The following is a 15,490-nucleotide window of genomic DNA, read 5'->3' as shown; positions in this document are numbered from 1 at the left end:
TTTATATGAAACTAGCTGATGTGAACCCGACGTTGCTGGGGGTTATCCTTAGAATAGAGACATATACCATCGTGGAATTTTCTGTAGGCATTTTCAAGATATACAATTCTATAGTACATTATTTTGATATATTTCATAAGGTTTAGCCAGAGTTAGGAATGTAAGCTCCTGAAAATAATTTTTTTATGACTTGATTACAAAACATCAACTTTTCTCTACTTTCTATAAATATAATATGCATGTATTATATATATAAAACTTCCAGAAGAAATTCTCTAAATGATAGTGAAAATCCGTTGCGTAGTTTAGAAGAAATAAGCGCACAAACAGACAGACGCGGATATTTTTTACTATTTAGAGATGACAAAAAGTAAGGTAACAATAATGTTTATAATACAAATTGTTTTTTTTTTTACATCATCAGTAACTTAAGTTCAGTATTCAAATGAAAAAACACAAGGTGAGCCATTCTAAAAAGGTTTTAATGTTTAAAAAATTATGTTTATTTCAAATAATAATATTTGAAGGCATATTTCATCACCTTTTGAAAACAGTTTTCATATACTTTCAGAAATATTTAGATTTTATTACAAAGCGGAAATACACACAAAATTTCCAGAGGGGTTCATTTAGATTTTTTAAAAGGGACAGACCATCGCTGTGTTCTTAGAGGACAAAAATGGTACAGGATAGAAAGTGAAGTATGTTAGTTTATCCGTCCCACTCCTTGAATTCAATGCCATCCGGGGGTTTCATGTCCACTTTGTCCTTGGCGACTTCGTTCCAGTTTGTGCTCAGTACTGTGCCCTTTGACTCCATCTGCGGAAAATAATTTTTATTTCATTTCAAAAAACATAGGAGTGATTTAAGATTTTCATAGAATTGGGGGGTATTTTTACAACACTGCCTTACTCTACCTGAATGTTTTGTTGGAATATCGAAAAACACTGATACAGGTGTCAAATATATGATTTTATATCTGTGTTTTTTTTCGGTAATAGATTCCTTTAACCACTCAGAACATTAGAACGTCAAAAGACGTGAATATGATAATAGCGGTCAAGACATTAGAACGTCTTTTCACGTAAACGCGCGAGATTTTACAAAAATCGATTTATTTCCATCACTAGTATACGGATTGCCATGATTTAAAAAACAGAGTATCGATAATGAATAACGCTACGCGTCTGTATTCAAAAATATCTATGGAACGTAGAACTGCATTATCTAAGCCGATTGAATCTGTCATCTTGTTCGTTCATAATTTATTGCGTTTCTAAATAATTTATTAAAAATATTTTAGTTTGGACGGTTAATATTTTGAGGTGACTAATAGTTTTTAATTATATTTCTTCAATATATAAAGTGTTATTTCTTTATGATACTCAGAAAAAAGTACATTTTTCACGGCTTTGAAATAATGGTTATCGATTCTTACATATTTTTGACGTTTTCATAAAATATATATTTAGAAACACAAATATTTACTTATAACAACACAATGCGATAGTGGATTTCATAATCTTTCCAAAACATTTTTTTAGAATGAGGCTACGTTTCCCAAGACGTGAGTTATGATGCTTTTAGCAAAACTCGTAAATAACACAAAAATTATCACGTTTTGACAGTTCTCAAAGGAACACATAGTATATAAATGTCTTTGTCTGAGAGGTTAAGGTGAAACGGAAGCGACAATTCTCATACAATCTGTTTGCACGCCCTACTCGAGAACTACCCATATTATTATATTTGTTTTAGTACTGAAAAATTATAATAAAAATGAGATTGTCGCAAATGCCTAATATTCATTGTTATTTTATTTTTGGAATAACGGTCACAGCTAGGACTTCAACTCAGGACCCTTGCCTTGCCAGGGCACCTACCAACTGAGCTAATGGGACCGCGGAAGAGTTTTTGTTCATATTAACTCCACACAGTGGAGATCCTCAGTTTTATGGCATATAACCATGTCATCTTATGATTTTGATCTATATGGAGGCCCTATTTAAGGAATGGAAGGACTGAACCTGAATTTCAAAGAGATACGTGATGTGGGAGGGAGGAAACAAACAAAGAAACATTAGTTGACAAATTATTATAAGCAATAATTATTGCCTGAAATATCCATACAAATTGAAAATATCTCAGAGTAAAAAATAAATGCGGCCGACGGGAATTGAACCCGCACCTTCTGGTTGCCGGTCAGGTGCTCTGAACCACTAAGCTACGTCGGCTTATTCACAACCCGCCAAATAATTCAATATGTACAAGTATTTCAATCAACAATTATTGCTTATTATATTGTGTTGAGAAGTAAGAGCTTCATAGATGCACGCACAGATGGCAGTGCATAGAGCTTGCGTGGAAGTCTGCAAGATGGAGCCAGTGGCCAGTAGTCGCCAGGGCCAGTGGGAAGGCTCCAAGAGAAACTTACTGTTTCAGATTCCAATTAGCCAGCTTCTAGTTAGGTCTACTATCGAGTCACCTTTATAATACGCGGAGTATTAATAAATCCCTGATTAATCTAAAAGAACCTCCTTTAATCCTTTGTACCATGCACAAAAAAGACCTTGTCTTGTAAACATTACTTTATCTTAAAAAAAAATAACAATGTATGTAAATGGCACTTGTGCCGTTAATGCGCCAACTATTAAAAAAAACCTGATGGTTAATCAAATATAAAATTATTTTAAAGAAATTAGAAAAAAGGCAAGCGTAGACGTTGTAGGAGTAGCATGTAGGAGCCAAATGAGGAAAATGACAATACATAAACTTACAAAACTTTTGTTCATGGCCTTCTTCACCTCATCACTGCCCGATCCGTAGATCTGCTCAAACAGTTTCTTCAGAGCGTCTTCACCTTCCGGTTTCTCAGCTTCTTCCTGCAATAAAACACCAACAATTCAAATATTAAATATATTCATGGTTTAAGAGGAGGGATTGGGCGCGAATTTGAGTAATCTGAAATTATGTTGCCTGCTGTATGCGGTGCTGATTGCTAACAGTATGGAAGATCTACAGTCTTTCATGTCTAGGATGAACTAAGTATGTATGAAGAATGAGTTAATGATGAATGTAAGTAAATCTAAAGTGTTTGAAAGAGAGAGTACGAAAACAGTGTGCAGTATAATTGTGAATGAGGAATACTTGGAGCAGGTGGATGAGTTTGTGTATATAGGAAGTATGTTCTAGAGAGATGGGAAGGCTGACAGAGATATTGAAAGAAGGGTAAATGCAGGTAACTCCATTAATGGAGGACTGAACCCAGTTGGCCCTAACAAAAAATTGTCCAAGGAAGCGAAGTTAGCAGTCCACAATGGAGTGCTAAGTGAAAGTAGACTGAATGCTGTAGAAATGAGATCCATGAGGCTTATTTGTGGTAAAACCATGTATGATCGTGTGAGAAATGTGGGAATCCGCAAAGAGTGCAAGGTAATGAATAATTAGGCGTAATGAGTAGAGACTGGATTATATGCATTTGCATATTTAGACCCTTTTCAGCGGTAGTCGCATATTTTAGCAAATAATTTGAGATCTTGCATATTTACGCTTGATATCGTTCAGATGCCTCACATAGCGACACTATAGACGTCAGATAGCAAGGCTGGCCAGATAGCAAGGCTGGCCAGCGAAGAACTGATAACTGATCTTACTGATCGCTACGGCCGGCGGCCGGAGCGGGGGGGGGGGGGGGGGGGGGGGGGGAACCTCTCTCATCTTCGCCTGCGCTCGCGCCTACTCAGCTTAATTCGGCTAATTGCCGAAAACAATTCATTCATTCGTATGAGGGGTGATTTGGTATATTTTTATGGTAATTCAGTGAATTGCGAATTTTGTTTTTGACTGGTCGCACGCGCTGTTCTTTAGAGTTTGGTCTAGTGTTTTGTTTGTTTGCACGAAGTTGTACATTGTGAAAGTAAACCATGCCCCCTGATAAAAAAAGTGCCCATACGTGGATAGCTGAATATCCTGGAATATTTACATACGACGGAAAAGTTTTATACTGCCGAGTTTGCGAGAAAAACATTTCTAGCACAAAAAAGTTCTAAATAGACCAGCATGTCAAAACCAGTGTTCATATCGCAGGAGTGCAGAAGAAGGGCCCACGACAGCAAGTTTTTACAGTGGCAAGTAGCAGTAACAGTGAAGTAACCTCCAAAGGTAAACAACAAAATCACTTTAGCATGGATCTATGTGAAGCATTTCTTGCAAGCAGTATCCCTCTATACAAACTGACAAATCCTGCCTTGAAGGATTTTCTAAGAAAATATTGCATAAATCAAAATATACCGGATGAATCTACTTTACGTAAAAATTACATACCATCAATTTATCTACATGTGCTGGAAGAAATACGCAATAAACTCAAGGATAACATCATATAGATTTCAGCTGACGAAACCACCGACACTTGCGGCCGTTACATTGCAAATTTGATTGTTGGTGCATTAAAACTTGAACCTTCACCTTCCTATTTGGTGGCCTGCAGAGAACTTGAAAAGGCAAATCATTCTACAATCGCCAGATTTGTGAATGAGGGTATAAAAAAAATATTTCCTGAATCTTCTGCGGATGAAAATGTGTATGTGTTACTCTCAGATGCTGCCCCCTATATGATCAAAGCAGGCAAAGCCCTCCAAGTATTTTATCCCAATTTGATTCATGTGAAAAATTTGAAAACATACTGAATAATAACCCAGGGTTTGAACCTTTGTGCCAAATTGATAACTTCATCAACGAGGCAGGTGAAATTTTGCCCGGAACAATAAGTTCAAAAATCGCACCCAAATTTAAATTCTGTCCAGCCACATCAGTAGATGTAGAACGTTCCTTTTCCGCTTACAAAAATATATTAAGCGATCGTAGACACAATTTGTCTACAGAACATTTAGAACAGTACTTAGTCATATACGTTTTTAAAGGTAAATTCTAAATTTTATTGTTAAATACATTTTATAATTGATATTTTCGAAAATATAATTGTTATCCTTGAGAACTAACTAATAGCTTACTAAAATAAAAAATAAAATGTAATACGACTTCCTGTATTATTTCATGTTGCATATTTTGACCGTTTTTATGGATTTTCGTGCATATTTTAGCTATTTTTATTGCATATTTGCAAGCATATTTTGGGCTATTTTTGTTGCATATAATCCGGTCTCTAGTAATGAGTAAGATTAGGAAAAGGGATGCTTAGATGGTTTGGGCATGTAGAGCGAATGAGCGAAGAAAGGAGTGTAAAGAGAATATATGACGCGAATGTCAATGGTAGCAGAAGTTGGAAACATCAGAGGAAGACATGGCACAATTAAGGGAATCAGATACTTGAGTCAGGCCAAGTCAAGAGTCATAATAGTAGAAGAGTATGTACGAGACGATGTACGAATATGAATGAGGCAAGAAGTGTGTGCCAAGACCGAGATGTTTGGTGATCCATCCTCTCCGTCTACCCCTTCGGGGAAACGGCATGATGGTTAGTTAGTTAGTTCATGGTTAACTATCAGACCAAAATTCTTTCGTTCAATGGCGCAATAATATAACAGGGTGAAGCTTCTGAACTCTGACACTGGCTGTTCAAAGGTTAATCCCGTAGAATTGTAGCTCAGAACAAGTTATCATGAGGCACAATCATAGGCAATGGAAATAAGGAAGATTTCTATTATCTACGGGCACAGACTTTATCTTATGAGGATAATAAAGAAACAAACCTGTTTAATAATCTCCTTCTCTATTTTGTCCCAATCTCTGTTAGCCGGGCTCGAACTCGGGTATTTTGGTATTTTCTCAGTTTGTAAAGCTAAAATAATAAAATGAATAATATTAACTACATAAACATTTAGGACAGATTTTTTCACAGAATTTGAACAATTCATCAAAATTACTAATTAGTTTTCAAGTTCTATGAAAGTCCTCAAGAAGTTTCAAGTTTTGTTGTTATATCATTATGGGACAGATGATACACGGAACCGAAATGGAACTAGAATTTTCACAGAACTTGAAAATTAACCTTTTCTATGCGTCATTAATTTGTATCACTTCGTTCACACGCGGGGCTATTTATCATCAATCTAATTTATGACTTTAAACAATAATCACGCATGGATTTTAAAATTTGTTTTAAAAAAATATGTCGCTTATGTCTTGAATTATCTTTTCAAGTATAAATAAACAATCCGAACATCAATGAGACTTGATAAAAATTCGAAGTATATAATATTCGTAATCTGATACGGTATACCCGGGCGGCCATGTTTATATTTCAAAGATAACGATACACATGCTTATAAACATACCGGAGTAGAGCTCTTCAACTGTGGTGCGATGTAAGTGGTTGATTTATGGGTGCGATGTCGCGTTTGACTGGATACATGAAATATTGACACACTTAAAAAGGTTCATATAATAAAAAATAACTACACTTAAATTTACAAAAATAATGAAATAATTTTTCTGTTATTATGTCACCGTAAATATGTATCACTTAATATATTTTTTTATCGTGATAAATTTTGAAACAGTTCTCAACGCATAACGGCACATTGCACTCTAAGCACATAAATTTAGTAAGTTTTCTGACTTTGGGCTTCAGTGTTGAAGTGGCACAGACACGACACCTTCGACGAGGGTTTGTGTTTTTTGCTGAAGGGGGAACTTTAATGGGCATGTGTTTGGAAACAATTTTCGATGATAAACGCATCGGGTAATCTCTTGATGTTGTGGGACGTAAAATACTCGGCAAAGTTTTGTGATATTTCTCTAGTAATTGCTCAATCACAGCCATTTGGAAATCAGCCAAACTGACTTTTTTTGATGTTACAGTTTGGTATATTATGTGAGCATTTAATAAATACAAATCAATTATATGAAATGCAACTTTCCTGTACCATTTGAGTGACTTCCTCATACAACTTAAGTTGCTTAGCATCATATCAGCTTTGTCTACTAGACCCATGTTCTTGTTATAGTCTAGAACACATTGTGGTTTTAAAATGGGCTCTCCTGTCGATCTATTTATTTTTCCCGATGGTCCAACAGAACCATCATGAAGAGTGGTCAGCATGTGGATTTCACGCCTATCGTGCCATTTCAAAGCTAACAACGGTGATTGGTGCTTTGATTGGATTTCCCCTTTCTTCAATTTAACAAAAGGTGCCATGCCTTTCCTGTTTTTCCGAACAGTGCCACAAGCATTAGTTTTTTTTTCGTGTAAATATTTAAATAAATTTGGACTAGTGTACCAGTTGTCGCACCACAAATTATGACCCTTTCCGAAATAATCTGACAAAAGGGTGGTTACAACGCCTCCCGAAATACCAATACCTTGAGTATCATTTTTTTCTGTATCAGAACCAACATAAATTATAAAATCGAGAATGAAACCCGTCATGACGTCACACATCACAAACATTTTTATTCCAAATCGGTGACGTTTAGATGGAATGTATTGCTTGAATAATAGACGGCCTTTGAAAACGATGATGCTTTCGTCAATACATAGATTTTCATGGGGCATCATAGTTGATTTAAAAATATTTCGTGTGTGGTCAACAAGAACACGTATTTTATGCAGTCTATCAGTAGGCGTTTGAATATTACTATCACTAAAGTGGAGCATCTGTAATATTATCTGATAACGGTCTCTGGGCATTGTCTTTCCAAATATTGGTGAAAAGATTATGGGGTTCGTACTCCAATGTTCCTCGATAGCTAAGTGTTTGTTCCTAGTCATGGCAAATGTTAACGCAATAAAAACGTACATTTCTGAGACTGTTGTATCAACCCATTTTGTAACTCTCGATTTTGCTGTAAAATCCATCGTCCTAACTTTATATTGATAAAATTGATTTGTTTCATCAACAATTTTTGTCATAATTTCTGTATTCAAAAAATGTTCAAAAAACATAAGTTGGGGCGTGTCTTCAGTTAACCTGGTATCTGGATTGATACCTGATGCGAAATCGTCGAATTCATAAATAATGGGTACGAAAGGGCCGGCAGTCCACAGATTTTCAACCACTTCTTCTCCTTCTTCAATGTTCATTTCGGGTTCAGAATCATGGCTTTCATGTATTTCAGCATCTTCGCAATTATTATCGACGTCACTGTCACTAATTTCAAAATCTGAATCTATTTCTAAAGTAGCACCAAATATTTCTTCGTCATTAAGACCACGACCCGACATTTTGTATTTTGGCAATAAAAATACTTTCAAAAATTGATAAAACGTCAAACTTGTACAACTTTACACTTGATTTTTCACTAAAAAAAAGTTTTAACCACGTATCTTTATTTGAAAATAATCTAACACTGACGAAATTTTATATTTCTTCAATAGTTTGAATGAATTTATGTAACTGAACTTATTTTAAAATATGATAAATCAGATGAATGTACACTGTAATTAAAAAAGTTCATATCCACGAAAAAGCAAACAATAATTCGATAAAACAATGTAATCTACACGGCGAGCGTCTCTGTTTGAGAATCTTATAAAATGCGCCTGCGCAATAACGTGTGTAAAGACGCGGGAAGAATTCAAACTGATTCATTTTTCGCTCTGAGTTGGAAGATCCCTTCAAATCTTTGTATCGATGATTAGGATACGTATTATGGATAAATATCGTAAGATGTCAGTAGTGTAAAGATGTGAGATTTTTTAAGAGTATAAGTTTTACCGTGCTCAAGCATGTTTCATACCCATAACGCCGAAGAAACTTTGCGTCGCACAGATGTGCCACCCGCGTACAGGGCATGTACAGTGCGTCGCAGGCGTGCGTCTCCCGCAGAGAAAAGGTTAACTTTGAAATTTGATGAATTCTTCAAATTCTGTGAAATTCTTAGGACGGGTTTTTCGCAGTATTTGAACAATTCACCAAATTTTAAAACTGATTTTCAAGTTCTGTGAAGATTCTATTCAAGTTCTGTTATTATTTCAATTTTGTGAAACTGATATAATAACATAAATAATGATATATTAATACCAATAATGATATATTAATACCAATAATGATATACATAATAACAGAACTAGAATAGAACCTTCACAGCACTTGAAAATCATCTTTTAAATTTGATGAATCGTTCAAATATTGTGGAACAACCCATCCTTAGAGCGATAATGGACTGTGATCAATAAAATAATTAAATTAATAAAAACAACAAAAAACAAAAATTAATAAAAACAAATTAACAACAACAAATTATCTTCTACATCAGTTCACCTTTCTTCTCTTGAATTGACTGAATAACGGATAGATCAACTACTAACAGTTCGATAAAAAACAAAAGACTTGTCAAGTGTGGGAAGCCATCAATGAGCGCCAGCGAACTGCTAATAAACCACTCCATTTCTGCGCATGGCAAGAGACATGCGTCTAAGTACCTTATTATGCTTGCGGTCTAACTATAGCTAGATTGATGGCCTAAAGAAAGATTAAAAGACTAAAATAAGATTGATTGGCTAAAGAAAGATTCGCAGTTTAAAATAAGATTAACTGCCCAAAGAAAGATTCATTACTTAACCTTCCAGCGTGCGCGTTGAGAAATTTCCCTTGAGCGGGCGCTTGTCGTAAATTTTACGTCATCAAATTTTCTCCATGTAAGTGGTGTTTTCTTTATACAAACGTAAGGGAATTTCTTTAAGGATATGAAAAATCATAATAGGCAGTACTTAAAAAAAAAATATTTGACTTTCTTAAAAAAAACGAAGCAACACTCTAAACATGTTAATATTTCAAAACAAAATATTTTATCGACCTATTTAGTCAGAATCAATATTCTCATCCTTACAATTGTTACAAACCATCTCAACTGAAGAATGGTTCTTGCATGTAAAGGACTGGCAACGGCAACACTTCATTGATGCTGAGGATCTTTTCTTATCCAGTGCACATAACCGACAAACACCGCATTTTGGAAAGCTTCTGTTTTCTTCTTCTGTTATCGGTTCAACTGCCCTACCGTAATTCACTTTGAGAAAAGCATTTATATCTTGCGGTAAATGTTTGACATTTAATTTGACTCTAGCATAGCTCGAAGCTCGATGCTTACAACTAAGTCCCAAGAGTGGGGGAAGGGATAAGGCGCGTTTGTCGTAAATTTTACGACAGCGCGCCCGCTGGAAGGTTAAAGCTAGATAAACTGCCCAAAGAAACATTCATTACTTAAAGCTAGATTAACTGCCTAAAGAAAGATTGTATTGAATTCTTACCTTGCGTAACGCGCTTCTCTCCCTCAAGCTTCTCCCAGCGCAGGCCCTCTTTCTTCTTCAGCTTGACCTCCACCTTGGAGGCGGTGGTCTTGTGGCTGCACTGCGAGGTCTCCACCGGGTACAGCAGATCCAGCTGCAGCGTGTACAGCTGGCCGTCCTCACACTTCGGGATGGGGCAGGTGAAGGATAACTGGACAAGTAATTCATTCATTAATATTGGTTCATCATAAACAAAGTTAGGTAGGGACAGTTTGTGTTAGCTTAAAATGATAACAAATGGGCTGCTCGCTAATTTAAATTGAAACTTGAGTTCCGAAATAGCGAAAAGAACCTTAGTAAATAAATTAATAAAAGATCACGTTCGAACCCTAACCCTACCAACATCCCCACTGAATCAAGTAATGAAGAATCAGCGAATCCACCAACAATGCAAGAAATAAATGCTGCACTAAAGAAACTTAAAAACAACAAATCACCTGGGAAAGACAACCTCCCGGCAGAGTTGTTCAAATATGGAAATGAGCATCTGAGAAATCTGCTACTCAATTTAATAACTAAAATATGGACACTGGAAAAAATCCCAGAGGAATGGCAAATAAGCATAATATGCCCAATTCACAAGAAAGGTGATAAATTAAAATGCGAAAATCATAGAGGCATATCACTCCTATGCACAGCATATAAAATCTACACCATGATACTGAAACAAAGAATTGATAAATATGCAGAAAACCTACTGGGAGAGTATCAGGCAGGCTTCCGCACCGGTAGATCCACAACAGACCAACTGTTCACCGTCAGACAGATCTTGGCAAAGTGCTGGGAATTTGACATAGACATACACCAACTATTCATTGATTTCAAGCAAGCATATGATAGCATAGATCGGGAGTGTCTATATGACATACTACTACAATTCCAGATTCCACCTAAATTGGTTAGGCTCATAAAAGCCACAATGTCAGACTCAAGATGTCAGGTCAAAATAGACGGAGAATTGTCGGAAGAATTTACAGTATCACAGGGACTTAAACAGGGGGACAGTCTGGCTCCCACTCTCTTCAACATTGTGCTCGAACATGTAATACGAAAAACACTAATAGACACTGGCTCCAATATTTGTTTCAAGAGCAGTCAAGTTGTCGGATATGCGGATGACATCAACATTGTCGGAAGATCAATTTCAGCCATTAAGGAGGTCTTCGACCCTTTAGAAATAGCGGCGCGGGAAGTAGGACTGCGAGTTAATGTTGACAAAACAAAAATGATGGTACAGAGCAGGAACCCCTCACACAGAAGAAGAAGTAGTGCACTATTTAAAGACAACTACTCATACGAAGTGGTCGATCAATTCACCTACCTGGGCTCCAGCCTGACAGAGAACAATGAGGATCCAGCAGAAATCAAAAGAAGAATCACAGCAGCCAACAAAACATACTTCTCTTTGGTGCCAGTGTTTAAGTCACGTAGTGTCCACAGAAAAACCAAAATAACCATATATAAGACCATTGTAAGAACTGTATTGGCATATGGATGTGAGGCGCTGACACTGACAGTAAAGATGGCTGAAATGCTGGATACTTTTGAAAGAAAGGTGCTGAGAAGAATATGTGGACCGGTGAAAGAGGACGAACAGTGGCGTATCCGGCACAATAGAGAATTGTACGATATATATAAGGCCCCTAGCATCTCTGCACACATGAGACTCCTCAGGCTGAGATGGGCTGGTCATGTACAGAGAATGCCGGATACACGCGTCCCAAAAAGAATTCTGACTGGTCACCCAGGTGGAAAGAGAAAAGTGGGAAGACCCAGACTGAGGTGGGAAGATGAGGTAAGAGGGGATGCAGCACAGCTTCTCCAGGTGACAAACTGGAAGTCAGCCGCTGAGGACAGGAGGAGTTGGAGGCGACTGTTGCAGGAGGCCAAAGCTCGATATGGGCTGTAGCGCCATCGAAGAAGAAGAAGAAGAAGAGAATCACGTTCGAAGAAGATTGGCAGCCATCTTCGCTGGACAGTGTCTGGGCCTTTTATACGGGCAAACCCGAAACATAAAAGTAAATACTGATATAAATAAAAACTATAATAAAAAAAGACTTGCATGATTTTCTCTGTACTCCACCACCACCTTGTCCTGCTCCACGCCCTTCAGCAGGATAGTGATGACCACATGGGTCTCCGTCTGGTACCAGTCATGCTTCACCTTGGGCCGGCTGTCCACTGGCGGGGGTGCTGTGATCACAGGGGGTGCTGCGGATACTGGGGGTGTCGAGGTTACAGGGGGTGCTGCAGATACTGGGGGTACAGCAGCTACAGGGGGTACTGCGGATACTGGGGGTACCGCGGCTACAGGAGGTACTGCGGATACTGGGGGCACTGGAGATACTGGGGGTACAGCGGATACTGGGGGTATGGCGACTGACACAACTGGGGGGGCGGGATCGCAGGGGGCCACAGCTGAGGGGGCGGGGATCTGCAAAAAAAAATCAAATATTAAAGAATGTTATAACACAGGCCAGGTGTTACAGCCAGTGCCAATCTATCTAAGAGTTAGGCATTCAAAATAGGTTGTCCATAATGAGGAACTGCAGTCCATTTTTTTTAATCAATTCCTTCTAACTTAAATACCGGTATATGTTGTTGTTGTTATAGTTAGTTTTAATAGTTATAAGTTTTAATATTTCTGATCTCACGATAGCGCATCAAATCTATGGACGTGACCCGTGATGTCGTCCGTCTCAAAAAGCCTACTTTTTTTCAACCGGCGCTGTATTTTGAATGGGAGGTGAGACATTTTTTATTCTTAAGATTACTCGCTTTTAACATTGAAGAACACTAGGGAAAATGTTAGCATCTCGTCACTAATGTTATCATATTGAACTAAAGTGAAAAAATACATCCATGACCGCACCTGATAAACTATTTACCAGTGTTTTATTTATTTATAGAGCGGAGACGGTTTACATATAGTTCCCGTGAGCACTTAGACCATAGGCCCATTGTGCTATCTCCCATTTTACCTCATTCCTTTAACAGTCACCCGGTCCCTTTAATGTCTTCTGGTTCTACAATGTGTTTTCCCAGGTATCTGAGCCTTGTTCCCAACAGAGCGGGACATCACCAAAGGTGAATTGGAGTCTCTTCATCCTCTTCACATTTCCTACAGATGTTGGTGTTTTCCACTCCCAACAACTGGATGTGCCTCCTGAGACGGTAGTGTCCTGTTAGTAGTTCCCTCAGTGAGTTTCTGTCCATATTGAGTAGTTGTCTGATTCGTCTAGGGTCTGGTCCACAGACATATGAATATTAATAGACTAGAAATTAAGGGTGAGGGGTAAAATCAACTGTTGAAGAACGAAGAGGGTAAAGCTGACTGTGATTCGTCAATAAATCAATCTGATAGTATATAGGCATCTCGCCTTATAATATCACCATTTAGTTCTTAAAAGTAAAATCTGCTTTTGAATGAATAGACATTTTTACATGGGAGCGCAAATTACTCGCCACGTTATGAACAAATTTGCGAAGTAAGTTTTTAGATTCTCACGGCCAAAAGCATTTTTGTTGTTTGTTTTTGGGGTGTTATGCCGTGTTGCGCTAACTCCTTCTTTAGCCGACGTTTCGGACAGCGTTGCAGTGTCCATCATCAGGGGAGATCCGGTAGATCCGAAGATCTGCCCTGATGATGGACACTGCAACGCTGTCCGAAACGTCGGCTAAAGAAGGAGTTAGCGCAACACGGCATAACACCCCAAAAACAAACAACAAAAATTTGCGAAGTCCTAATTCGGCAAAAAAAATTTCTTCTATTTTCAGAGTCGAATATTTAGTTTACGTATTTAGTTAAGACACTTTTATAAATGTTCATAATTTACTTCCCAGTAACAACGATGAGCACACTTGAGAATCGCTACATTCGACCAATGTTGGAGGGTTGTCACAATCGCTCTGTACCTATTAATAATAAAATATTGAAATCTTTAAGAAAATATATTACATATCACTTTTAAGAAAATACATAACATTTCACTTTTAAGAAGATAATAGAAAAGTAAAACAACTAAAAAAACAAATGAAATTATATACACACAGCTTTTACCAGCGATTCCTAAGAGTATTTGGAGTAAAAATTTGGACATCATTTTGCCGATGACACTTTTTCAATTACATTTTTCGATCACACATCGCCACTCGGTCTAACCTAGCACATTACGTGATATGCACTCCTTCTCGTTCCAGCAGTACCATACATACGAAACAAGAGCGTACCTAACTGTGAGAGAGGGACAGTGAACGGTGAGCGGTGGTGGGGGTACCCGCATTTTCGTGTCGATCCTGACTCGGTTTTACTCCGTCCATCGAAAATCCATTACGCGCCTAAAGAAGTTTCACTTCAAAAAAAAAATAACTATCACACAGCTACTTTGCAGAGGTAGGCAAAAGTCACACAACTCTGTCTTGACACACATTCATTACTTTCGAATTTACCCATTCAAATGCATTTATACCTTACTTTCATCTGCATGAAAAAATAAGTTACCAGGCTATGTTTTTTTCAGTTTAGGCGACATCTTTTTCTATTTTGATTAAGTTTGATGGTTTCACAGCTTTAAAATTCAACTTTGTTGTTCGACATATTTATATTTATATGTATTTAATTGTTGAAACGAAATTCAACAATTAAAACAAGTCCATAATCTGTGCCTAAAAGTGCGTCGGTTAGGTAAATAATTACCTTCATTTCGAACAAGAAAGTTAAAGTTTATACACATAAAAAAGCTATACTCAATGGAGTAATACACCGCGAACTCAAGACTAATCGTTTCTCAATTGAATATTAATCGTATCTCAACATTGAATAATTCACCTAATAAGGTAAAAACTCAAAATCGTATCAAAAAGCTGTTAAATCGTTACCTTCATCAGTATAGGCAACAAGTTTTCGATTAAAATACACAAATTTCAATCCAAAGCACGACAAATTCCCACAATGTTCATCAAAACCTGCCCGACCATATCGTGTGATAGAAATTCTATAAATATTTTCTTTAACATAACCTAAAAACTCACCTTTGAATCGGGCACAACGGAAATATCCGGCTGCTCATTTTTCACGTCGATTATTGTGCACTTCGACATTTTAATTAACTAATTTTATAAAAACGATACTGCGCTGTGACTTTTCATGAAGTATATTATTAAAATATTAGTCCGCAATAACAAATAATCATGCTCTGAGAAAATAAAAATGTTTTCAGTGCTACCAACAAAACAACA

At 37.2% G+C, this 15,490-nt stretch overlaps 1 protein-coding gene across 2 annotated transcripts; it reads right to left on the bottom strand.

The window, feature by feature from the left end:
• Positions 1–461: 461 nt before the first annotated feature.
• On the bottom strand, positions 462–15,481 carry Sgt1 (suppressor of G2 allele of skp1). Of its 2 annotated transcripts, none has more exons than XM_089648361.1 (6): positions 15,284–15,481; positions 12,315–12,686; positions 10,214–10,403; positions 5,712–5,800; positions 2,778–2,882; positions 462–819 (listed from the first exon to the last, which is right to left on the bottom strand). In XM_089648361.1, the coding sequence occupies exons 1-6, from the start codon at positions 15,350–15,352 to the stop codon at positions 712–714; spliced, it is 933 nt and encodes a 310-aa protein (XP_089504487.1). In that variant the 5' UTR covers positions 15,353–15,481; the 3' UTR covers positions 462–711. The 2 variants fall into 2 exon arrangements, with proteins under 2 accessions (XP_089504487.1, XP_089504488.1); XM_089648362.1 differs by lacking the exon at positions 15,284–15,481 and adding an exon at positions 15,131–15,228.
• Between the last annotated feature and the right edge of the window lie 9 nt (positions 15,482–15,490).

This window comes from Hesperophylax consimilis, chromosome 27 (genome assembly GCF_061612785.1).
Source record: "Hesperophylax consimilis isolate HC1 chromosome 27, BYU_Hcon_1.0, whole genome shotgun sequence".
NCBI lineage: Eukaryota > Metazoa > Arthropoda > Insecta > Trichoptera > Limnephilidae > Hesperophylax > Hesperophylax consimilis.
Note: the sequence above shows the minus strand (reverse complement) of the source record. Positions and strands in the feature narration are given on the sequence as shown.